Here is a 26,551-nt window from a genome sequence, read left to right on the forward strand (position 1 = left end):
TCTCTTTGTAGTTCGTTTATGACTGAGGAGCTGTCTGCAGGCTCACTTTCAGAATATGGAAAATAAATGTGTCACAATTGAGCAGGAGGAAGGACCCAAACGCACAGCTCAAGGCTTTACAAACTTAAAAAAAAAAAAAATTAAAAAAAAAATAAAAATGGTACAACAAAGTCCAGGCCACAGGGAAACGAAAACACGAGGGGGAAAAAAAAAATAGTCTATGGGTGAAGACCAGAGCCAAGGATACAAGACTCGACGGCACAGTAGTGTAATGACGAACCCATTTTAGCTTACGTCATCTTTGTTGACGGCTTCCTGGAGTCAGAACGACATCCGGGTCACACAGAAGGTTGCCGCGGACGCCATGTTGCTGAATGAAATTATCCTAGCTCCAAAACATTGAGCAGCAGCTAGCAATATCAATATTTTATTTTTCGCGGAATTAGCTCTTGTTGCAGAATGTTAACGTAATTGTAAATATGACTTAGGATTTATGAGATTACTACAAAAAAAAACAAAAACAAAAAATCCCCATTCCCTGTAAGTAAACTCCGTTTCAGCGATTAAATGTATTTATTCATTGACAAGCCAAGGCCTGCTAGCGAAAACAAGCTAACGACTACCAAGGGGGGGCTGCTGGCACGCGTCTTGCAGCGAGGTTCGTCGTAACAGCTGAAATTAAACTTATCGAGCGTCGTCGTAAATGTTTGCAGCTTTAATATACGGCTTTCGATACGAGCGTACGTATCTTAACGTCCCGACCCCGCTATCTGCTTATACTCGATGCTACAAAAGCTAGCGTCATTCCCAACGTTTACGCCCCGGGACGTTAAAAACGTCGTAACTTGCGATGTCAAATAAAGTCCGATTACCCCCCCCCCCCAAGGAAAATTATTGCCGCACATAACGTCGGCTTGTAAATGAAGACGCCCGCCGTTATTTTCCGTGTGAACTCAAATTTTGCGACGTTTTCCTCCGCTGTAATTTGAAAGCACCACGGTGGGATGTTCAGCAGCGTTAAAAGTGTTTCACCTTTTGTTTGAAAATGCATCTCGATTCAGTGGTAAACTCTCTCTACGGGATAATATGTAGATCTACGTGTAAATATATGATTATTTGGGGTGTTTTTACTGGTGTATTACAGTAAAGATAAGTAGTTAAAAACCTCTTACTAAATAGCTGAAAGGGTTGTTGTTGTTTTTTTTGCCTTAGGTAAATAACAAGGTAACAAGTCTTTTTTTTTCATTACCATCTTTGTAAGTAGTAATTATATTTTTTGACATGTGCAATTTGCAACCTATCATGTATTTGGTATTTTAAAATGGTTTAATGTAAATGGATTTGGACCTTTGTGCTTGTATGGATTTATAATTGTTGCGTATACCAGATTAACATTCGCCATCGCAATTTATATATCGTTTTATACCAAGGTGTTTGTACGTTATCACGACGGGGGTTGTTTTCAGTTAATGCTCATGTAAATATAACACCTGTAGTTATCCGTTCAATATTGTTGCAATATTGACATCGAGGATTTGGTCAAAAATATCATGATATTTTATTTTTGTCCATTCGTCCAGACCTAAACTAACAATTCTAGGAACAAGATAGTCATTATTTACAAACAGTAATCACACTAATGTAAAAAAAAAAACGATATGTGAAAATTCAATATTGCCAAAAAGATCCATCTATGAAGCAGCTGCTTAAGTTGAAACACTGCAGATAGTCAAAACCAAATACACAGAGAGAATTCAATATGTGGATGACCCAACCAGATGAAGCTCTGATGATTGTTATGTCACATTCAGTCGTTAAAAGTCTCTCATATTTGGACTTTACTGTGCCCTCTTTACAGATATTTGTGTTTAGACATAGCCACAGTGTCACGCAATGCACCATGGAAGTGGATCGCAGAATATGCAACGACAGCTCCAGAGATCCAAGTCTGCCAGTGGATCAGAAGCGGAGGAGCAGCAGCAGCCGACCATGGCAGCGCCACACCAGCAAGCTACAGTTAACCACCCTCAATCACCTGTGACGACTTTTTCCTCTGCTGCCAGCCCTTCAGCTCCCCAGTCGCCCAATTATCAGATAATCATGAGTCGGAGCCCGGTCACTGGCCAGAACATGAACATCACATTACAAAATGTGGGACAGATGGTGACTGCTAACCAGCAGATCACGCTAACCCCACTTCCCATCCAGAACCCAGCATCCCCTGGATTTCAGCATGCTACGCCTCAGTGGAGGTTTGAGCATGCGCCATCCTCCTACATCCAGGTCACCTCACCTGTGCCCCAGCCCATCCAACCCCAAAGTCCCACCCAGCATAGCCCAGTCCCTCTGCAAGGTGTGACGAGGGCAGGAGCTCCTGCAACAGCGTTGAGCATGTGCGGACAGAGTCCAACACGATTTGTTGAAGCTGGTATGTTAGTGCGGCAAATCAGTTTGGGCAGTCCATCGGGTAGTGGCCACTTTGTTTACCAGGAGGGGACAGGACTTCAGATTGCCCCAGCAACATCTGGCCAGGTACAGCTGACCTCTCCAGGGGTACCAGGCTCTGTGAGGGAACGTAGGCTCTCTCAGCCTCTTTCACAGACTGGAGGCACCATCCACCACCTCGGGCCTCAAAGTCCTGGTACCACTCTTCCCACTCTGGGCAGCCCTGGTCACATCACCACGTCCAACCTACCTCCACAAATAAGCAGTATCATTCAAGGACAGCTTGCGCGCCCCATGATATTTGAGAAGACGACACAAGGTGGTGTTGCTGGAGTAGGAACCACAGCATCATTCACTATCCCCTCCTCCATTCCACCTTCTAGTCCATCCCTCACCAGTCCACTTCAAGGGATCCCCAACCATCCCCATGCACCCACCAGCATGACTGTGGGCACTATGAAGAAGCAGGTTGCCAAGAAGTTAGAGGAAATTGCTCCTTCTACTCCAGAGATTGCCCAGCTGAGAAAACAGTGCTTGGAGCACCACACCAAGAAGATGGAGAGTCTGAAAGAAGTGTTCAAAGAATATTTGATTGAACTCTTCTTTCTGCAGCACCTCCAAGGGAACATGATGGACTACCTTGCTTTTAAGAAGAAGCCTTGTGTTCCCTTGTATACTTATTTGAGACAGAATGACTTGGACCTTGAAGATGAGGAGGAAGAAGAAGAACAGTCTGAGGTCATTAATGATGAGGTATTACACTGGCTTGGCTCTTGGTGTGAGATCAAATAGTGATTTTACAATTGGAGAACAGTATGTTCATTTTAATCATTGAATACTGTGTCTCTTTCAGGTAAAGGTTGTTACTGGAAAGGATGGCCAAGCAGTGACACCAGTTGCCATAGCAACGCAGCTTCCTCCCAATGTTTCCGCAGCTTTCTCTACCCAGCAGCAGTTTCAGGTGATAGAGGCAACACTTGTTTTAAGCATATATTACACAGAAATTATCTGTAGTTTCATGCTCAAATTCTTTTGCGGCAGGAAATATCTCACTAATTGATTTAGAGGTTGTTTCTGCAGGGACACCCAGGGGCTGCATCAGGCAACATTACAAACCCTGGAGACATGGATGCCTTTAAGAGGCAACAGGCTATGGTGCAAGCAGGTAGGGCAAGGATCGTAGACTCCTGTCTCTCTTATGTTGCTTTGTTCCTCCCTGTTTGCTTTGTTTTCTGTTTGTTTTCTTTTCTCCCTCTAATTGCTTCTGCTTATAGATATTTGGCATCCTCTACTAGCGCTCTGTGTTGAAGTCTTAAACCGAGGAAGGAGAGGTGACCTGTAAGGTCTTCAGAAGGTCATTGCTCTGTGCCGAGTGCTTTTGTTTTGCGTTATGAGGGTATTGTGTGTTTTAAATCCCAGATCAGGCTAAGAGGTCCCGGATTGACGTTGGTCGCCATGGCCTCATTTTCCAGCATCCTTTAGGATCACCTGGCGTTCCACTCCAGCAGCTTATGCCAACTGCGCAAGGTAGGAGTGCTACTACCAGGCCGTTCTTTGTTCTGTTCGATGCTGCTGGACCTATGCCCCTCCTCAGACTAAGGAGATTTACAAAAGTGAATCACAACATTCATCTTCTACAAACAAACTCCAAGCAGCATCAACAAACAGAGCTTCATCCATCTGCTGGATTTCTCAGCAGTCCACAGGAAATTCAGGCTTAGCTGTACCAGCACCAGCTCTGTCTGTCAGGATAAATGGGGAAGAAGACAATCCAAGTCTGAAGAAGATTAGCCACTCAATGGAAAGATGCCATGTCTTATGATTTTCTTTTTCTGTTTTGACTATTGGTCACACGTCGTCATCCATCTCTTCTTTTCTGAAGTTTGTTCCTGTTAGTCGTCTTTATTTGGACTGACCTTCCCGTGCGGATGGAATTTCATCTAATTTGGAGGTGGATCACTGAAAGTGGGAACCCTGTGGGGATGAATTCACTTTCCAATGGGTATTGCTTGCTTTCCCATTTTACGAATCCACGTCATCCGTCCTTTTGGTTTCACATTGTCATTCCTTCAAGTCTTTCCCTCTTCGATTGTTCGCCCTTGCACCACCAACAAGGATTCCAAATCATCACCCATCAGTCTTCAAGAATGTCTTTATTTAATCTCATGTCCACATTTAGTTGGTTTTCGTCCATGTTATCTCATGACATTATGTTCTGACTTGGCTTCTTTCCCTCAGTCTAAGTAGGAGAGGAATCATTTGGAGGAGTTGTGTTCACGGCACAGGTTTTTGCGATTGTGGTGGTGTGGGTGTGTCAGGGCCAGGTGTTGATGGCGTCTAGAAAAGGTGGTGTGACGTACAGGGAGGTAAGGCAGGTGCTGCTTTAGTGTGCACAGCTCCGCTCAGGCCTGCTGTCTGCAAGACCCCATGTGTGTCCTTTTGCTCACTTCTGTGCTTTGCCGCTGTGAGGCATCCAGATGCCTTGGTTACCGCTAGAATGCCATCGCTTCATGCATGCGAAACATATGGTGTTTTTGTGAGTGTCCGCTCTGTAGTTTTATTTCCCCTTTATTCTCCCTGTCTCTTTACTTTCAGAAGTTCTTCTTTTCATTTTCCTTCGTAACATTTCTATTTTCTCTCTAAAGCCTCTCTTATTGCATGTATACTTTTTGATGTTTTTAACCACATTCTCTCAACGTTTGAAATGCAATGTTTTGGTTTTGCATTAATCAAAGTAGTGTTTTATTTGAGAGACATGTAGATTCTCATATTGATTTCATTTCTTCTGTAATCATTTTGCTGTATGAGTTTCATTAGTTTCTGCTCTGATCATCAGGAAGTAGTATCCTACTGGTGATGACTAGAGTACATTATTTCATTCATTACGGGAAGGTTCTGAGGAGCTCTAATAGCTGAAGCTCAAATTGTCATTTAACATTTAAAAGTGCAATTTATTATCTTATTAAATTTAAAATATATAACTTCTTTAACAGGGTCTCTCAAATGAATATTAAGGGACGCTACCAAACACTTACTTGCATTTAAAACCTTTTTATTTTAGAAAGACCACAAAAGACATTTTTAAGCACTTCACTTTAGATGACGAGATAAAAAAAACTTGATGTTTTACCATTTTTCTCTGTATTGCTTTCTGTGCCACCTCTTTGTCCTATATTTTGGTTACTGTGTATACAGGCGGGATGCCGCCTACTCCTCAAGCGGTCCAGATTGCAGGGCAGAAGCAGAACCAGCAACAATACGACCCATCCAAAGGACCCCCAGTACAGAATGCAGCCAGCCTGCACACCCCTCCTCCCCAGCTGCCCAGCAGGTTGCCACAAGGTGCCCTCCCTATGGCAGGCCTGCCTATGACACTCTCTCAGCAGGTTCAGTTAGTGGACAATACAGCTCAGTCTGGTGGTCAGCACCAGGCACAGGTCAAAGTGCAGGCAGGAGGGCCTATCCTGGCCACAGTGAACCCCCACACACAACTCCAGGCACAGCTACAGCAGCAGATGCAGCCGGGTCTTCATCTCCAGTTGCAGCCCCAGCAGCAACAGTCCCAGGCCATCCTGCAGCCAGGACAAGCGGTCAGTCTCTGTGAAACCATAAACATACAGTTTTTGTGCTTGTTAGTGACTAGATGGTGATACTGTAGATCTCTTATTAAGAATATTTCTTTGTCCTTTCTTCATAGACGGTGGCTCTTGCTCGTCCTGGTACAGAGCCAAACCAGCCGGTTCAGAGAATTATGACCAACTCAATATCAATCACATCCGTGTCTCCTGCTCCCATCTCTGCTCTCAACTCCGTTCCAACCCCCCATACTGCATGTCCTCTCCGTCCTGTTGGCTCTAACATCAACCCAAGCACTCAGTCCAAACTGACTGGAACTAATGGCGTATCTGCAGTCAAAATGGGTGGTTTTGGTCAAAGTGCGACCATGCAGTCCTCACAGGAGGGTTCTCAAGATAAGCAAGTCGAGCAGGCCAAACTGGTGAGTTCCTTAAGCATGCTTAGTTTACATACAGATGTCAGCAAATGATTAGATTGAGTAAATAAATTCAGTGCCTTTAAATGGCATCAATACACATATTTGTTGTCCTTAAATCTTCTGTACTGTCTGCCCTTTATTTTATTTTTTTTGCTGTTTTTTCTCAATGAAAGCAAAGAGTTTACTTATTTCCTCATAGTTACTTATAATGACATCTGCTTCATATGAACAATAAGCATAAAGTTATTAACAGTTCTTAATTATGTTTATTGCTTTTTATTCTCTATGTATTCTCCCCTTTTATGCATTGTCCTGAGTAAGCTTTTAATTTTTGTGGTTCAACAGAAAAGAAAGCTATTCTCGATTTTTATCTTGATTTGACATGCTCTGTCTGTTTCCTAGGAGAGTCAAGTGCACCAACGCATTTCTGAGCTAAGGAAGGAGGGCCAGTGGTCAGCCAGTAGGCTCCCCAAGCTTGTGGAAGCCTCACGTCCAAAGTCCCACTGGGACTACCTCCTGGAGGAGATGCAGTGGATGGCAGCTGACTTTGCCCAAGAGAGGAGATGGAAGGAGGCGGCTGCTAAGAAGGTATGACAGACACGTGATCATTCTGAGAGAGAGAAATATGAAATTACAAACTAGCACAACAAAATGAGGAGCCGGTGCAGAAACTGATGTCTTGTTGAAAGCCAAACTGTCTCGTGTCTCCGCTACAGCTCGTTCGTACATGTGCCCGTCACCATCAAGAGCAGAAGAAAAGTGAAGAGAGGTCAAACAAAGAAAGAGAGATTCATCTTCGTCACATTGCCAGCACAATTGCCCGAGAGGTGGAATTCTTCTGGTCAAACATTGAGCAGGTATGTTTATTTGTTTGCTTTTTCATTTATTGATCTATCCAAGTCATGAAAACATTATGATTTATGAACAACAGTGTTTTTACGAGTCTAAATGAGATACTTTTTTTGCCAGGTCGTGGAAATTAAACTGCAGTTTGAAATTTATACGAAGCGGCTCAAAGCACTGAGCTTACAAAAAGCCTCGGCCAAAGGTGTGTGTCATTTAACAACTATTGAAAATAGAACAATTTGTTTGCCGTGTATAATGATCTTGTACTTTCCGTATCCTTTGGATCTGGTTCAGAATTGAACTGTGCCGATTTTTATTTTTTTTCCAGTATTTTGAAATGACTTTACTTGCTTTACAGTATCTGGTCAGTCATCAGGAGAGAAAGCAGAGAAAGAGGTAAGTGTTGCACAGACATACTAATAACTAGCAATGCAAAAGCACGTATTGCATCTTGGATATACGTATAATTTTTTTTTTTTTACTTTATAGGAGGTGGCCACTTCAGCTAAAAAAAGGAAATCAAATTTGTCTTTGGTTGATGAAGATGGTATGTGTCAAACAATCAGGGTTCATATAACAGAAACAAATGACTTGGATGTTTAAAGACTTGTCTTTTCTTTCAGTCACAGATGAAGAGAGCACAATAGAGGAGCAGGAGGGCATGGAGGCCGATGCAGACCACAAAGCAGAGCTGGTTGACCTCGCCAAAGATGGTACTCTAATCCCTTTGTCGAAGCATGTGCAGAGGCATGATTAAGAAGGAGAAATGTATTTCTTTGACATTCTCTTGTGCGCTACATAATTCAAGTAAATCAGGATTTTGCTGGTATCTAGTTGTGTAACAGCTACTTTAACTGAAGGAGGAGGACTGCTTGCGGTCCCAAATAAATCATAAATAAATTAAGCACAAACAACTTTATTCAGATAGGAATAATGCTGAATTAAAGCCCAATAATTTAAGTGTGCGCCTTCATCACAGGCGGGAGTCACTCATTGCTGCCTTTGTCTTCCCTGCTGTTCTTTCCTTCATATTCTGACTTTTCCAGCGCAATACATTTTCAGACATCTGGGAGTAAAAAAAAACACTATTGTTATTAGTGGATTGTGTTCTCTGAGCTCCACGATGTCAGACATAAGACACAGGAGAGATTGTTGTCAACAGTTGTTTAGATCTATTTGTTTTAAAGCATTTTGGATCCATGAATTAAGTATACTGTGGACACATGACCTGAATGAAAAGCTAGATTTTAACAATTTCTTGGAAATTATACTAGAATCAGATTATTTGTTGATTCTTTTGGCTGGTGTTATTTGTTTTGATTTGACCACATGATGGTCCTTAAATGTGTAAAGCAAGGACGGATTGGACTGTGGGTGGTGACACTGAATGATATAACTATCCAATAGCTCCTGTGTGATATTTGAAAATATGTATTTATATATAAAGTGGCTTAGAGATAGGTCGTCATTCAAGCAATTGAAAGTTCCAAGGCTACGAGTACCAACATAAATTTGTGGAGGTTGAGGTGCTCCAAATGATCCATTGCTATTACTGGAATACATTTTTATTCAAAACCTGACATTTCACTGGTGCACAGCCAGTAATGACACTAGATACAACTAAGAGTAGTGTATATCCCTACATGCGGTTGTTGGTCATAATAGTAATCAAATACATTAGGTATTTATACTGTAATAATGTTTTGCAGTATATATTTTTTTCACATTTTGCTGCTTTGATAATTTTGTTGAACAGAATTAATTGTCTTTGTTTGCGTATTGCTCACCTAAATGTTTTTGTATTGGTCTTCTAGCTGAGAGGCCTCTGGATGCTTTGATGAAACAGTATGCTGGCGCCTACGCTGATGGCTTTCAGTGGCCTCAGCCGAGTCCTCATGGTGACGAGGATGAAATGGAAGAGATTGAAGGTACCTTTGTAATCGAAAAATGACCTAATATTTTTTCAGCTAATGGTTGTGTATGATATGACTCTAAAATCGTTTATACTCTTTATTTTCTAGAAATGGAGTGTCCTGCTAGCAGTCCACCTGAGGCAGTGTTGATTGACTCCCTGCTTAGTGTGGACCAGTATCGTGGTGCTGACAAAGCCACTTCCTCTGACTCTGATGGCAAGCCTGGCAGAGACATCGCTGAAGTGGCAGCAGCCACAGAGCTCATCCTGCCAAAGGGCACCTTCAGAACCACCTCATCAGTAAGACACATACAGAAACTCACAAACATGGAAACAGAAAAGATGCATTTGATCATGTTTTAACGGATCTCTTATTTTACTAGACCCGCAGTCCAGCTCCTTTTCTGTTACATGGCTCGCTGCGAGAGTATCAGCAAATTGGTGTGGACTGGCTCGTAAACCTTTACAAGAAACACCTCAATGGCATCTTAGCCGATGAGACGGGCCTTGGCAAGACTGTACAGACAGTGGCTTACATGGCCCACTTAGCTGGGCAGGAAGGTATGTCCCAGTTCAACCGTACATTATTTTTTTTTTTTGAGTGAACTTATTTCTCTTATTTAAAAAAATGAATATCATAAAGACATGGTCTGCTTTTGTCCACAGGCGTCTGGGGACCCCATCTTATTGTAGTAAGGACGTGCAAATTGCTAAATTGGGAGGTGGAGTTCAAGCGTTGGTGTCCGGGCCTGAAGATCCTCCTGTACCTTGGCAACAGGAAGGAGCGCAGATCTAAAAGATTGGTAATTTTGTAGTATTTAAACACCCTTTTACAAGTCAATATAAAAGGCATTTTGTCCAATTAGCAGCTGTAAGTTTAATAACATGTCTTCTGATCATTGATCTACAGTGGTGGGGGGAGGCCAACAGCTTCCATGTGTGTGTGACATCCTACAAGCTGCTGATGAAAGACCAGAGCTATTTTCTGAAGAGAAGGTGGAGGCATTTGGTCCTGGATGAGGTGCAACTCTTAAAAAACATGACGGAGAAACACTGGAAAACAGTCTTTGCTCTGAGAAGGTGAGCGGTGTGATAATTGTGGATAAATATTATAGTAAAACATAATAATTTGGATATTAATTCCTGTCTTATCAGCTTGTTAATTAATTTGTAATCTGTAATGTGGATCATAGTTAACATTGTGTTATGATGAGCACTATGCTAAGAGCCGTTAGGGAGTGACTAGGGATTTTTATCTGTCTTTATAAAATCAGCTAATATTCATCGGGGTGTTTGTGACACGGCTCAGTGCACTAACGGAGATGTTTCTGTGCATCTTCCAGTGAGCAGAGGGTTCTCCTCATCAACACTCCTCTACAGAACACTCTGAAGGAGCTGTGGACCATGATCCACTTCCTTCTACCAGGAATCACCAGGCCCTTCTCTGACTTCCCCGTGAAGGCAGGCACAGACCAGAACCAGGACTACTGCCACAAACTGGTCATCCGCCTGCACAGGGTGGGTATATCCAATTCTTCTTTCCATTAAACTGAGTCACACGTTTGATTCATTTGTAGTCCTTAAATGCACATTAGATATGAAATCCTGTTGTACTCTTAACCGTAGATGATCCAACCATTCATCCTGAGGCGCTCCAAAAGGGACGTGGAGAAACAGCTGCCCAAGAAGTACGAGCACATCCTGAAGTGCCGTCTCTCCAGCAGACAGAAGAGTCTTTATGAGGATATCCTCACTCAACCAGGGTGAGATTATTCACCCACATGGATAGTTGGAACAGGATTTCAAAGTAATGAATGAGGATGAATAAGGTTTCATCTCCAAAATGTATTTTAAATCAGGAAACTTTTGGAAATATGGAAATAAGACTCTGGACACTGCTTTAATCTGAATTTCAATATGTTTTGTGGCCACATGACATTCACCTTTTTTCTCATAGGTATAAGTTTTAGCTGGAAAGGCCTTTATTGTCTTTTCTATTTTGAAAAATGATTAAATATACAGAATCAAAAGTCAAGGTGTTTCTTTATTTTATTTTTTTTTACTTTCTTTAATAATCATATCCTCTGGTTGTTCTGCAGATCTCAGGAGGCGCTGAAGACGGGTCATTTTGTCAGCGTGCTTCAGGTCTTGATGCAGTTACAGCGAGTGTGTAACCACCCTGAGCTGGTGGCACCCAGAGAGACCAGCAGCTCTTATTTCTGTTCCTCTCTGCAATACAACGTGCCGTCACAGGTGCTGGGAGCTCTTCAAAGTGACTCAAGCAAGGTAAACACTTGTGCTTTAGTAGCCCTGGCAAACGCTCTGAATATTAATGTGAGCAGGATGAGTCAGTCAGACGATTAACAATAAATTAGTCCATGAACATGTTGATGAATAAATAATTGTAATTTGTCACAGTATTTGGGTGCTAAAATGTCTTTCTTGGTTTAATGACATTACAAAATAGATACCTTTGTTTATGAGTATCATTGCACAGATAAAAGAAGACATCATTTTGGGCTCCGGCAACTTCCGATTGGCATTGTGATTGGTCGATTTATTGCTGGTTGAACACACTGGGGTCTCTTCTAATGTTTTATATTCTTTATTATGTTGTCGTTTTTGTGTTTTGTCTTGTATTATTATATTATTCCTCCTTGTTTATGTTGAACATTGTTCATGTGTTGAATCTTTTTGTTGTTGTTGTTAAAATGTGATTTTTAGGGGGGGGGGGAAACATACTTATGTGTCACTCTTGTAACATTTATCCTCCTAGATTGCAAATCTATCCATATTTGACCTGATAAATAATGAGAACAGACTGACTCGGTATCAGACTGAAGAGGCGGTCCCCAAACTAAAGATCACCCAGCAGCTCATAGAGGAGATCTACACTGGTCCAGATCCACCACAGAGACCCAAGCCATGTCCGGTAAAACCCATGAGGTCAGCAATATAATTTATATATATCTGTATAACTTGACTGATATGAAGATCCTTGGAAGTTTTCCAATTCCTCTCAAATGTAATTTAAATGTATATTGTGGCACTGACACAGTATGACCTTTTTACATGATTAGATTGTTCCAGCCAGTACAGTATGGCACAAAGCCAGAGGGCCGCCTGGCCACCTTCACTAATGCAGCAGGTCAGCGTCCTCCAACAAGCTCTGCAACTGCAAGCTCCTCTCCTTCCACCACCAGCCAGTCAGTCCAGACCAGGGGGAAGTCCCCTGTCACCACTGCAGCAACTACAGCCACTTCTCACGGTAAGATCACTTCAGGGGGATGGATGGACATTTTTTTTTATTTTATTTTTGCATTGGCTAAAGGTATCCAGATGGTGTACACCTCAAACTTTTTAAAACATACTTCAACTCCCATAATTGTTTTGTTGGTGCTTTTACCTAATGTGTTTATACTAGTTTTAATCTTTTGGCGTGTGCATATAGAGTGTTATACTGTGTTATTGAGATGCTGTTTTAAATTTGAATGAATCCGATCTATTGTGTCATGCTTAAAATCTTAACACTGTGTCCATATAGTCATATATTGTGATCATTACTGTTAACAGCACATTTTAGTTTGAATTGTCTAAGGTCAGGTCTTACTCCTTCAACTTTATAAAGAGATGTGGTTGCAGGTTTAAAAGCTCAGAGCATTCATATGTTAAAATGTATACTTCCATGCAGCAGTGGTGGGTTTGACCGAACTGATGTCTTACAGATACACATTTACCATCACATCAGCTTTGTTCATTGTCAGGTATATCGCTGGGTATCGTTTACAAAAAATTTTTATACCATTTTTATACCATTACCAGTACTTGACTTCGATACAGATTCCCGAGGTCTACTTTTTTCAGTACCCATATTATATAATCCATTTTAACAAAAAAGAAAATTACACATTACGTATACATTTTGAGTTTTTTTGCACGTTTGAGGGGAATAATGAAACCCAAATCATTTTCTGTAGTTACAATGTACAGATGTCCCCGAAACACCTTGCGTGCAAGCTATCAGTAGAAGCTACAATTTCCAAGTGTTCCCCAAATCAAAATGGTTTGGTTCAAATACACATAAGGCTACATCCTCCAATATCTTGCATCATTCTATTTGTTTGCAGTGATTAATGTATCAGTGACATCAATAACCACCCTAATACTGCTTGCTGTGTTGGCCCACCACTGCTGAGTGAATTGATGGGGAAAACTGTTTGATTGTTCTGACTTGACTAAATGTTGAGTTGCCCATAACATGGAGTCCCGTACCCCGTTGCCTTGTACTTCACAGTGATTGGAACAGCTTCTCAGAGAGCCCAGGCTACCCCTCCTGTCAGCAGCAGCAACAACACTGCCGCCTCCACTGTAGCCTCCTCTGGGAACAGTGGGGTTGGAATGCATGCGTTGGGGGCTGCCCCTGTGGCCATGGGCCAGACCTTAGCTGGCACAGTTGTAGGATCTATGGCTCCCATCAGCCAGCCTGGATTAACACAGGTCCCCAGGCCCGCTCTAGCCCCCAGCCATGCCATCCAGCCCAGCTTATTGTCCCAGAGGCTGGTTCTTACATCCCAGGCCCAGGCACGGCTGCCTAGTAAGTGGCCTGCCTTCCCCTCTGTCTCAGCATTTCCCCTCCACCTCTGGCACAACGGCACAGGCTGCTCTACACTGAGGCCTTTACTTGAGGCACTGCTGATATGTATTCAGTCTTTACTCCTTCAGAGAAATAGCTTTGTACATGCAATGTCTGTAGCACTGGTGGTGCAGCAATTCTGGTGTAATATCACGTATCAGTGGTTATATGGTGGGAAAACATCAAATTTGTAGCCATATCAGCAGCATCTCCACGGCCTCAGCATTCCCCAATTTCTTTCTTGAAACCTGCATGTACACTGTGAATGACCCACTTATGTTATGCCTCACATCACTACACTATTTAACTTGATTATTATGTCCTCCCTCTTCCTTTTAATAATTTTTTTCTCCCAGTTTACTAATATTCTTTTTTTCTCTTGCACTAGCCCAGCTGCAGGAAGAAATCCCAAAGCTTTGGTTGTTTGGTTTTTTCCTTTGCTATCGTTATGACCTTGAGCATCACTGTGCATGTGTAAATGATCCCACAGATGATTAAATCCTTTTCTGCCTCAAATGTGAACAGAGCAACCTTATCAGTAACAACATACAGGATCTGATTATTAGGGGGGAATTCAAAAAGTTTCAAGACTGTTCCTGTTGTGCACAAATAGAGCGCAGCACGGGACAGAGGGGGAGATATAACATTTATAAGTATTCTCACTTACGTCCTTGATCAGCATCAGCGTGACCACTGGTACATTTCACCATGGACCTGAAATTTGAGCGGACCAGTTTGTTGCCTTGAAAAAGCAAATAAGTGCCATGATTATTGTATGTACATGTTTCAAACTCTCTGTCTCACCTGAGGACTGCCCTTATAGCCATTTTCTCCTCCCTTCAGGGTCTGTAAAAGTAGGAGCTGCTATGGTTCTGTTGTGGAGAGGAGCTGTGCTCGTCACACTGATTAATCCACCCTGGTTCTGCATGTCTTGGCTCTTTATTTCCACCCTTCAACTAACTATGAGTATATTGTTTTGTAACTGTAAAAATGCCAGTGGACATTTTAATCAAGTGTCTGCTGTTCCTTTCCGTTGAAGGTGGAGATGTGGTGAAGATTGCCCAGCTGGCTAACATAGCAGGCAGTCAGAATCGTATCTCCCAGCCAGAGACTCCTGTCACGCTGCAGTTTCAGGGCAACAAGTTCACTTTGTCCCCCAGTCAGCTCCGCCAGCTCACCACTGGACAGCCCTTGCAGCTTCAAGGTACACTCGGTAATGTACATCCCATCCTCACAGTTTATCTCAACATCATTTTCTTAATTCTCTCCTTTGTGTTATTGTGACATTTCCATGTAATGCACTTTTAAGAAAAATGATCAGACGGGTTTTAACAATTTGTAGACCTATAAAATTCTGGATACTTTCTCTGCACACGTACCATAATTGCAACATCCTGGGTCTGGCTGTAGGAGATCTTTGTTGCATGTCATCCTCCTCTACAGTTATACAGTTAAATGATAGCTTCTGTGATTTTCTCTATTGAAGTTATCCTGTAAATATGGTTTATTATCAGTAATTTATTTGTTTTAATGTCCTTTTTACATTCTTATCATAAAAATCTTAATTCTGATAGCACAAGTTTTTTTTTTTTTTTCTTCACATTTCTAGCCTGTGTCAGGCTTTGAGAAGTCACCTCTTAATTGGCCGCTCAATATTTTTCACGGATTTAGGCAACATCCTGCAGATTGTCTCAGCTCCGGGGCAGCAGATCATCAGGCCCCAGGGATCCATGGTAATGCAAACAATGCCTCAAGCTGCTCCTGCCTCTAATGCCTCAGCTACACCTGGCACGCCTCATCCTACCCTGTCAACAGCTCAGCAAGGTGACTCATTCACAGTGAATATATTACTACCTCTGTCTCTCAGTCAGTTATTTTAGTAACATAATGCAGCAAACATTGTTTATCATTATAGGGCTGAAAGTTAAGACATTTTTGTGTGACACAAAATGCAACTTTATCCACAGTAAGCTTGCAATAGAGCTGGCTTTGTAAATTGATCAAATGTATTATTTTATTGAAACTGTATATTTCATTTTAAGCTTTGGGGGTGACTACAAATGCCACATCAGCTCCTCCCAGGCTTACTACTGCAGCTCATAGTGGTTCTCAGGTCAGTACTTTACTTTCAAGCAACATTTATAATGTCAGGTTTCAAGTTATTTAATAATGTTTAGTCTGAGCCTTTTACAGAAAGAATAATTGTGATCATATGTACCATGTCTCATTGTAATCTTCAGGAGTCCTCAGAGGAAAAGAGTCAACAGCTGAAGGAGCGTTTGAGCCGCCTGTTTGAAGCAAATGAGCAGCGCTGTCGCCGCAGAGTGCTGTACGGGTCGGACCTGCTGCAGGCGTGCACTTTGAGCTCAGAGCCTGGTCACACCGCCCTGACGGCTGGAGGCTGGAGGTGGGTGGGCAGAGAGAGCTGCCTCAGAGCCCAGAGAACCTGCGTGGCTACGACCTCTGCACTGCAGTCCTCTCTGCTGTCTGTGGAGAACCACCTGGAGAGAACCAACAGCCTCTTACAGAGGTATGTGAGCTCAGTTGAATTGTTCATGTTGGTGTCACTCCATTCCCTCTGGTTATGTCACTTGGTAGCTACGTTGTTGGAGCTAATTTGGTCGGGTAAACCAAACACTTTGAAAAAGAAAGGAAACATGTTACCTTAGTGGGGTTTTATCCCTATTTAGGTCCATTTCTTAATCCAAATAATGACTGATGTTCGCATATTACCCTTTAATGTTGACTGTTGCTGTTATCTTCCAGACTGGTATGTGTGGTACCTCCATCTGTAGCTCCACCTCCACAACTGTACGCAGCCAATCCTTCAGTTCCCTACAGCCTTGAGCAGAGGTCCCATCACCGTCGGCTACTGGAGGTCTCCGCCCCCCACAGTGCAGACATCCACCACTTAGCTTCCAGACGTCTCCTCTACTGTCCTGACCTGCAGTTAATGCAGATGGACTCAGGTTAGCATTGCATCTTTGTTTTTGCATATTTTTTTCCAAAGCAAACAGAAGTAAGCTGAGACTGCAAAACGAATGAAGTAAAACTAAGCATTAACTTTGTATTGCATGTAAGAAAAAAAAACATCTGTAATCCTGCTGCTTACGTCGGGGTAAATGGCTCATCCCACAATTTGCTTAGTACATCTTTCTTCAGACACAAAAACAAAACAATAAAAGAGGGGTAAATGTGTTTTGTCCATGCTCATCGCTCGTATTCTCAGTCAGTGTAAATATTATAAAAACAGCAGAGAAAATTGCACCTGTTAATCTGCATACGTTATATTCCTTCAATCTAGAATGACTGTTGTGAAGCACAGTTACTGTTACCATACATCTAAAATAAACCTCACTGCAGCTGAGGTCAACTTTGCTGAAGAATATAATAATAAGGATGATAATGTTTAATATGTTTCTTTTCCACAGGTAAACTGGAAGCTCTCGCCATTCTGCTGCAGAAGCTGAGGTCAGAGAGTCGCCGTGTCCTCATCTTTACTCAGATGTTGAAGATGCTGGACATCCTGGAGGCCTTCCTAGATTACAGGCAGCTCACCTATGTGCGCATTGATGAAAGCTTGACTTTAGATGAACGACAGGTAAAATCACAGCAACATTTAAACTGGATCTGACCAGCCTCATTTAAAATAGACTTCCTCTAGAGCCTCTTAAGTCAGTATTACCTACATCAAATATGTACTTTTCTGACACTTGAAATGATAATATATATAGTTTGAGTTGTAACTATGGTGTAAGACAGTGAAGTAGCCAGGTGTGACCATAACAAACATGTGCTAAGAGCAACAGTGAATGGAGGTTTACTGCCATTCCCCCTTATGATCCAACAAAGTTCCTAATAAACTTAACCTGCGCGTATACAAGGCACAGGTTAGGTGTTTTTAAGTAATCATAAGAGCAAAGTCGCCATAAGAGACTCACAAATGAGTAACATTTTCCATAGTTCAGTACCAAACCAGCTGTATAAATGGGCTCGGTCATCTTTAAGTTTGCTCATTTTGTCTTCAGTTGGGATTCAACTTTTGCAAACATTGTCACTGTTTTCAAACATGGACAAGTACACTCACCTTCCTGCCAGGGCCTTAAGAGATGCAAACAGTTAAGATCACAGTCTGGGCTTATGGCTTAAAGTATTTTGTATTTTCTGCTGCATACTTATCTTAAAATGAAATTCAAATGCTCCTGTCTTTATTTTGTCCAACCCACTTACTCTTTCTCAGTCAGTTAATCGGACCTGTAGTTAATGTAAAATCGATAAGAGATGCAGGCAATTAAATGGTAACGGCAAATAGATGGTGGAGAAAAGATGAAATGTCTGTTGCATGTAATGATAGCACACTGTTAATGTATGAGGAACAATGTATTACAAACCCTTGAGATAAGCACAGAAAATCCTTAAATTAAGTGACATTTGAAAGAAAAACTGTGCCATCTGTAGTTCTTTTCTCATCCTTTGTTCCTCTCTGTTCAAGTGCTTTGTGTTTTGAACCTGCAGGAGAATATGAAGAAGTTTAACAGGAACAGACAGGTGTTCTGCAGCATCCTGACCAACCGCTGCTGCTCTGCAGTTGGCACCGTGTTTGATGCAGACACCATCATCTTCTACGACACGGACCTCAACCCCAGCATGGACGCCCGCACCCAGGAGTGGTGTGACAAAATAGGACGTTCCAAGGACATACACATATACAGGTGATATTATTGATGCAGGGAAATCTCCTCTTTAATTTCTGTAAACCTCTAGATTTAACCTTTACCCCCTGAACGGTAATACTGAAGGACTTTTGGTTATTGTCAGGTTGGAGAGCGGGAATTCCATTGAAGAGAAACTTCTGAAGAACGGCACCAAGGACCTCATAAGAGAGGTGGCCGCTCAGGGCACTGACTACACCTTGGCTTTCCTCACACAGGTAAGGTCCCTGATCCTGGAAGATCCTTTTTCTACACACCTCTTTTAAAACTACAATCATTCAAATTGTGAAAGTGTTTTGATCTGGAGTTACCCATTATTATATGTTTTTGTTAACCTCGGACATTCAATAACTTCGCTGATATTGTGTGTTTCTAGCGGACAATCCAGGATCTATTTGAAGTGGAGGCGGGCTCTGGGGAGAAGGTGGAGGAGTTTGTGGTTCTTCACCAGGAGCCCTCGGCCTCTGAAGCCATCTCTCCCAGAGTAGCTAGACCTTACATCCAGGCTCTTCACAGCATCAACCTGGATGCCCAGTCAGAGGAGGAAGAGCAGCAGCAAAAGCAGCAGCAGAAGGATGAGGAGGAGTTAGCAGGCAAGGGATCAACAGAGGGTGACCAGGAGTCAGAGAGCCAAGCTAAAGAGGAGCCTGCTCAGATAGAGGAGCTGAATGCAGTCATGGGACAGGTAGCTTTACTTTTTTACATGTAAATAAATAAAATAATGTAATAAAATGCAGTTTTCTCCTGCTGACTTTATATTTTACTTCTCTATCCCACAAACAGCTTACACCTATTGAAAGATATGCCCTGCATTATCTGGAGTACCTCCACGTCAGTGACGATGAAACTGCCCTCAAGGTATCTCAAACTAACGAAGCCAAAGATTTGATTTTGTTCTTATAGAATGGAGGTGTATGTTTACAGATTGATGTGGAATCACTCCTTCTATGTCGGCATTTCAGTGGACTGTTTGTCCATTGACGTGTTTTGCGTTTACATTCCTCAGGAGCGCTTGGAGTGCTCTAAGAGAGGCTGGGAACAGCAGCAGCTGCAGAAGCTGAAGGAGGAGGAGGAGGAGGAGCGGCAGATAATGGAGGGAGATGAAGATCTCTTCACCTACACCAGAGAGGATGCCTACAACATGGTGGGTGGTTATTTTGATCTCTGCTAATCAAAGCAGAAGCGGTGTGTGGATAGCGCTGCGCTGTCTTTGACACTGACCTTTTCTCTGTGCGTCAACAGGAGTATGTTTTTGATGCAGAGGACGGTCACACAGAAATTATGCCGGTAAGACTCCAGATCTGATGTAATTGTGGGTGGAAAACAGAATTACACATACTGTACATAGATATTTGAGAAGTGTTTTTTGAACAGAATCAGTAACTATGGTAACTACTTTTATCTGTAAATATTTACACAGACACATTTATTTGTACTGAGGAACAACGTAGCTGTCGTCATAGCTTTGTTCTGACTTGTGATTATCCAACACAGGTTTGGACTCCGCCGACACCACCGCAGGATGACAACGACATTTACATTGATTCTGTGATGATGCTGATGTATGACACCACACCCATGCCAGAGTCCAAGCTACCTCCTATCTACGTCCGCAAGGAGCATAAGAGACTCAAGATGGACCCCTCCGGTAAGACATTTGTCATTAAGGCCTTCGTTTGCCATTTGTATAACAATGTTTTAATTCTGCTCTGCCTGGGATGATATGTTTACATATGTGTGCATCTACTGTATGAAGAATATTGATGCTTTAAGATGAGAAATTGTTGGAATTGTGACTTTTAAGGGAAAGTGTTCACAAAGAGAATAATAATAAGATGCGTGCCGAAGCATCATCGCATCGGTACTTCTGTGCTCACTCGAGTGGATTTTTCCAGCAGCAGCCAGAAAGAAGAAGAAGGGCCACGGGGAGACGGTCATTCCTCCCCGCTCCCTTTTCGAAAAGGCCAGCATGCTCAAAGTTCGCCGGGAGGGCAAAGACCAGAAGAAGAACTTCTCCCTCAAGCAGCAGGCACCGTTTGCCAAGCCTCTGCCCTCGCTGGTTAAACCTGCCATGGAGGCCGGCCAGGACAACCCCGAGTGGCTCATCAGTGAGGACTGGGCTCTGCTTCAGGTATCGGCTTTACTACCGGCTTCCAGGATGATCTCTTTTTCTACGCTGCGTTGGTGGAAATTAATAATTGCACGCCACTTAATGAAACAAATTATCACCGCCGTGTGTCTGTTAGGCTGTAAAGCAGCTGCTGGAGCTACCTCTAAACCTGACGATCGTGTCTCCTGCGCACACACCTAACTGGGATCTGGTGAGCGACGTTGTGAACTCCTGCAGCCGCATCTACCGCTCACCCAAACAGTGTCGCAACCGCTACGAGAATGTCATCATTCCCAGAGAGGAGGGCAAGGTAACGAATACGGGCTCACCTTGCTTTGATGTGAAGCTGCTAGCTCTGTCGCTGTGCGATAGTTGATCTCAACCACTTTTTCTAACTTTATTCAGTTGGTGTACGAGGCAAACCCCAAGAAGAAAACCAAGAGCATATACAAGGTACCCCATCCTGCCTGCTCTTTGCAATTGATAAATACATTTTTTCCTTTTGAATTCCTGGCCTCACGTTTGTTTTTGTTTTTGTTTTTATGTCACTTTGTGCACACATTCAGTCAAAGAACAGCCGTCCTCTGAGGACCTGTCAGATCTACACACAGGATGACAATGCCACCCACATCCAGCTCTACAACAGCCGCTTCGAACTCATGAAGATCATCGCCAGCAAGAGAAGTCCACCAATCAAACCACTGTAAGCACTGACCAATATGTGTTTACAATTAATGTATTTGTTTTGTGTAGGAGCTAATGTTAAAAACTGCAAATTTACCAAATTTGAAAAAAAAAAGCTCTCAAAGACGTGTAACGGACACCCGAAAAAAAACCTGTTTTGAATAACAACAGTTGAGTTATTGAACATGCTATAATCTTTGGTTTACCTTGAAAATGTGCATGAATCATTGTTGTGTTATGGCATGTGACACAGGCCAAAGCCTGATTATTGGAAACCCAAAACCCCACAGTTATTTTTCTATCTTAAGAAAATAGTGAAATCGAGTTTAGAGAGAATATTTCCATCGAAGTATTCATTTTTACTTCTTACAGGCTCGGCATGAATCCATTCCAGAAGAATCCCAAACACGCTTCGGTCTTAGCAGAAAGGTGAGTTTTAATGTTGACGTTTTTGTAACATTCATATCTAAACAAATCTAGAAATAATAAAAAATATATATATGACGTGTTTTCCTTTTCTTCAGTGGGATCAGCTACGACAAGCCCCTACCTCCCATTCAGGTGGCATCTCAACGTGCTGAAAGGATTGCCAAAGAGAAAAAGGTGATTGTCAGCAGTGTTATGCTGCTTATACATTTGTATATATATCCAGGTCTCAGGTCAAACCAGGAGTAGTTTTATTTCAACAAATGAAGAGATCATTTGAGTGACTACTTTCATAGCTAATCGGAGAAATCAAATGTTGTAGTTTTCCCTTGGAAGGACGAACCCCGTACTTGTGTCAGCCTGAGGTAGAAGTAGTTGCAAGAAAAGAGGAGGATCTCCCCAAAAATTCAGGGCAGGCTTCTTTATGAAGTAAAAAAAAAATTAAAATAATGTAAGATTGAAAAATTCAAAACCAGACCAACACAAATCAGTTTCACAAAGGTCTTGGTCTTCGTCCCCTTTTTGTTCATCTTTACTGACATTTAAACTTCTGTACAATATGTGTTTATGCGTGCTTACAGGCCCTTGCGGAGCAGCAGAAGGCTCAGCAGTTGGCCCAGCAGCAGTCTGGAGCTCCTCAGGCCCAGACGACACCCGGACAGGCCCAGGCTTCCGCTGCTGGACAGACTCAGGTCCCCCAGGCCGCCGCGGTGGCCGGAGCCGCCGCTGTGCCTAATGCAGCCGTGCTGGTGAGAGTCAAGACGTACCAAAAACCTGCAGTGAGATCCAGAGCCAACCGTTTTACCCAGTAAAAGCTTTAAACACACACGTTTCATGTTTTATAGGCTGGCGCCATTAAAAATGCCACTGGGGGCACAACCATTCAGGCTGGTATGCTGACACACATATGGTTCATATTACAGTGCCGGTGGTGTTCCAGCAGTTAATTCATGTCTCTTTGTTGTCTTCCAGCCGCTGTAGGGGGGAATGTGATTGTGAACACAGTAGCTGGAGTTTCTCCAAGTACCTTCCAGGCCAACAAGCGCCTGGCATCTCCAGTCATACCGGGCACCCTCTCTGTGAGTCACGTTCGCTTATCGCTGATGGCTTCACTCGGCCACCGACTGACTCGCAGGACTTCATTTACAGTGACGCAAACAGCCTTCGGATCGGCATGAAGCGCAAAACCCCGTCGACAGAAGGATCGGCACAAGCACTAGAGCCGTTGTTCACCGTGTTGCTGTTGTTGTTGTTGATCCAGCCTGCAGGTACAGCTGGAGCCCAGGCGGCCCATTCGCAACAGAGAGCCGTCACAGCTGCCGCCGCCCCCGCCGAAGTGGTCGCATTAGCTACAGGTCAGGGCGTCAGAGCCGTTACCCCGGTGACGGCATCCGCGGTCGTCTCTACCACTCTGAGCCCAGTGCAGTCGCAGACCCGCCCGCTGGTCACACCAGGTGCTGAACTAACCGCGGCTTTTCTTCCCATTTTCTCAAGCAACCGTCGCTGTTTTACCGTTCTGACCTTTCTGCCGTCTTTCTTCCAGCCACAGGAATGCAGCTGCCACAAGGAAAGCAACTCACCTCCACCCAGCTGCAGATTCTCCGACAGCAGCAGCTGCAGCACCAACAACAACAGCAGCAGGCTACTTCCCCTCAGATCAAAACTGTAGGCAAACCCCAGGTACGCCACCAGCAACTTCACAACAGAGCTGCGCAAACTGAAACGGCGCGGGTCACTTTTGAGAAATGTTCCTCTGCGCGCGTCCCTGTCGGATAAATTGGATTGTGTCGGGGAAACAAAAATGTACAGAGTTAACTTATTTTGACCCGGTGATGTGTGTGTTTCGCAGGAGTTGTTAAAGCTGCACAAGCATAAGTTGCAGCTACAGCAGCAGCAGCAGCAGGTAGCCGCAGCGGTGGCGGCCGCAGCGGCTCAGGGCCAACCGGCTGCAGGAGCCCAGCAGGCCGCTCAGGTGCAGTCCGCACAGGCAGCGCAGGCTAATCCGCAGCTGGCGGCCGTGGCAGCACCGAGACCGGGAGCCGTGCTGACCGGCACCACCGTGGCCAACCTGCAAGTGGCCAGACTAGTAAGATTAGGAAAAAAGATCCTTTCAGTACACATGAATTCGGAATATGCAACTCTCAGAAGAAGTTGTCGAAATAACGGAGAAAAGCGTACGATTCAAACAGTAAAATAGACTTCATCACTGACAATCCGCCAAAAGAAATCAAGAAGTTGTAATAACGTCTGAGGAAACGAGTAACTGGCACGTCTTTTATCATCCGCCCAGACTTCACGGTCCGACAGCAACATTGTCCTCTGTACATTCCCTCCGCTCGTATCGGTGACGGAGGTTCACCAGCTTTAATGCCGTCTCTCCTTCCACAGACTCGAGTGCCCACGCAGGGCCAGATCCAGGCCCAGGCGGGACAGACAGCTCAGGTGACGCTCACCAAGCCTCCCGTAGTTTCTGTGCCAGCCGTGGTCTCATCCGCTGGCGTCACCACACTGCCCGTCACCGTGGCGGGCATCAGCATGGCCATCGGTCAGGCCCAGAAAACAGGTACAACCAAAGTCTTGTTGTTATGAATCCGTGGTTATGAATTTATACTTTTTCCTGTTTAATATATGTTTAATACGTGATACAGCACTTACATAGCTTAACAGGTGTTTTTGTTGCCGATGTACACGTTCTTTTATTGAGCCGAAATGTGCTATTGTTGTCATTATCGCAATTTTCTTTCATGTCCCGAACTTCCTCCGTGTTTTCCTCTGTCCCGTCTCGCCAGGCGGCCCGGTGCTGACGCCGCCCTTCCCCCAGATGCAGGTCCAGCAGCTGATTCAGATGAAGAAACAGCAGCAGGCGGCGGCGGCTGTTCAGGCGGCAGCCGCGGCGCAGCAGAAAGCAGGACAGCCGCAGCAAGGACAGGCCGCCGTGCAGCAGAAGGTAAACAACAGCAATCCAGCAGTCCGTTATCGGCCTCCGTCCACAACGGCACATCTACCGCCGCCGCGCTCTCTTCGATGCTCGTGTAGTTACAGTAGAAGCGTGTGAATGAGTATGGATTCAGGAGGGACGCCGAGTCAATTAGGAGGTTGGAGCCACTCGTCTTCAGAGCGATCTTGTTATTTCCCTTCGATCGGCACGCAGCAGGTGACGGTGCAGGCGGCGCAGCCGGCCCAGCAGGCCCAGCAGAAGGTGACCTACGCTGCCGCCAGCCAACTCCAACCGGGAATCAAGACCCAGTTCTTCACGTCCATCACTCAGGCCCAGAAGCCCACCGGAGCCCAGCAAATCCAGGTACGTCATCTGCGGCGGCCGCCATCGCAAAATGCACATTTTCAGATGAACGGCGCGTTTGCGTGTTGACGTGCTCGATGCGTTTCCTGCTCATTTCAGGTGGCTAAACTCCCACAGATAGTGCAGCAGCAACCAACCGTGGCCAATATTCAACAAATTGTCTCTTCTCCCCAGCAGGTAAGAGTTTGAGGAACCCGCTCTGCATACTAACCTCCTCATAGGCCTCGCATCCTCATCCTTCAGAATACACGTCGCCGCGGGCTTTTGGCCAAAGTTCTTTTCTATTTTTACAGCTTCTAATCTACTATCACAAACATTTACTTTTAAGATTTGAGATTTTGTTAGTTTTATGTGGTAGTACCAGGGGACCCCGCAGAGCCTCTCGGAACAGGATGTAAATATTTAGTTTGCGTCGTTTCTCCTCAGATCCAGGCCCAGACCGTGACTCTGACCCAGGCCGCCACGTCGGCCCCCGCTCAGGTGCAGATGATTTCTGCCGGGACGGCCGCGGCCCAGGTGGTCCAGCAGAAGATCATCCAGCAGCAGGTGGTGACGGCCGCCGCCTCCCCTCAGATCCAGACGCCTCCTCCGCACAGCCCCGCCCAGCAGTCCGCTGCGGAGACCCCGGTGCAGCAGCCCGCTCAGGCCCAACAGCCCACCAAGGGTCAAGCTCGCCAGGGGGGCATCCGGGCCAAAACGCCTGCCAAGCCCAGCGGGGGCGGCAGCTAGGAGACACGCAATACTTCAACTTTACCAAGTGTTGTCCCGCAGTACACGTGTACAGTGACCAGGTTGTGCGTTCTTATGGATCCTTCAGCAGCTGAGTGCAGACTGACATCCTGCTGCATTCTCTGCCAGACCTTTACTTTACACCATTTCTAATCTCATCATTTCAGTGCTCACACTTAAGATGTTTTGGCAGATCAATAATGTGACGCCTCGGCCTGTAATTCTGGTGGGATCCATAACTTTCTCACTTTTAATTTCTCATGAGATGTGGAATGTTTCTTATAATTACAACTCTAAATCCCCCCCCCTCCCCCCACAACAACTGCCCAACCCATCATACCACAAACACAACAGTCATGCTTTCTACATGACCATTATATTACTCAACAGATACCTGAGGCCGAGGATTATGGGTAATGAGCTCTCCATTAGACTAAGTGTATTCATAATTAGTCCCTTTTATGTCTGATTCTCTTTGTCTATAGATACTGAATGGAGAAAAATGCACGTTCCTTTAGTCATTTGTTTTTTTTTATTTCAGCAAACACACTGTAAACATGTACTTTAGTATTTTGTGTTTTCTCATAAATTGTCTTTTTTTATTGATGTCAAAGGAAAAAAAAACTGTAAATATCAACAAAAAACATTTGTACTTGTAAAGTAGTTGTGTTTTCATTGGATTTTTCAGCCTAATTGTAATAAAGTGTTTTGTTTTTATACACAAATTCATCTTTTCCTTTCATTAAATCGTTTTAAGTA

At 43.9% G+C, this 26,551-nt stretch overlaps 1 protein-coding gene across 10 annotated transcripts; it reads left to right on the forward strand.

Moving 5' to 3' along the window:
• The first annotated feature begins 328 nt into the window (after positions 1-328).
• ep400 (E1A binding protein p400) lies at positions 329-26,551 on the forward strand. Of its 10 annotated transcripts, XM_069139074.1 has the most exons (55): positions 330-540; positions 1,213-1,256; positions 1,859-3,198; positions 3,299-3,406; positions 3,511-3,610; positions 3,865-3,972; positions 5,641-6,035; positions 6,143-6,442; positions 6,842-7,027; positions 7,156-7,296; positions 7,409-7,487; positions 7,644-7,681; positions 7,775-7,832; positions 7,909-7,998; positions 9,100-9,213; positions 9,307-9,497; positions 9,581-9,758; positions 9,864-10,000; positions 10,108-10,277; positions 10,541-10,715; positions 10,824-10,960; positions 11,297-11,483; positions 11,974-12,143; positions 12,278-12,465; positions 13,492-13,791; positions 14,870-15,043; positions 15,502-15,654; positions 15,873-15,943; positions 16,071-16,360; positions 16,597-16,799; positions 17,262-17,431; positions 18,346-18,542; positions 18,649-18,760; positions 18,919-19,227; positions 19,326-19,400; positions 19,549-19,686; positions 19,785-19,829; positions 20,037-20,190; positions 20,438-20,673; positions 20,789-20,962; positions 21,058-21,105; positions 21,219-21,355; positions 21,709-21,765; positions 21,861-21,939; positions 22,344-22,511; positions 22,608-22,653; positions 22,735-22,841; positions 23,024-23,216; positions 23,306-23,442; positions 23,612-23,848; positions 24,151-24,325; positions 24,552-24,709; positions 24,914-25,063; positions 25,163-25,240; positions 25,490-26,551. In XM_069139074.1, exons 3-55 carry the CDS (start codon positions 1,894-1,896, stop codon positions 25,790-25,792), a joined length of 9,429 nt encoding a protein of 3,142 aa, XP_068995175.1. In that variant the 5' UTR covers positions 330-540; positions 1,213-1,256; positions 1,859-1,893; the 3' UTR covers positions 25,793-26,551. The 10 variants fall into 10 exon arrangements, with proteins under 10 accessions (XP_068995177.1, XP_068995183.1, XP_068995175.1 ...); XM_069139076.1 differs by lacking the exon at positions 1,213-1,256 and having other exon boundaries at positions 329-540; positions 24,917-25,063; XM_069139073.1 differs by lacking the exon at positions 1,213-1,256.

This window comes from Embiotoca jacksoni, unplaced genomic scaffold, assembly GCF_022577435.1.
Source record: "Embiotoca jacksoni isolate LCO1_2020_lvr unplaced genomic scaffold, fEmbJac1.0.p SCAF_8, whole genome shotgun sequence".
NCBI lineage: Eukaryota > Metazoa > Chordata > Actinopteri > Embiotocidae > Embiotoca > Embiotoca jacksoni.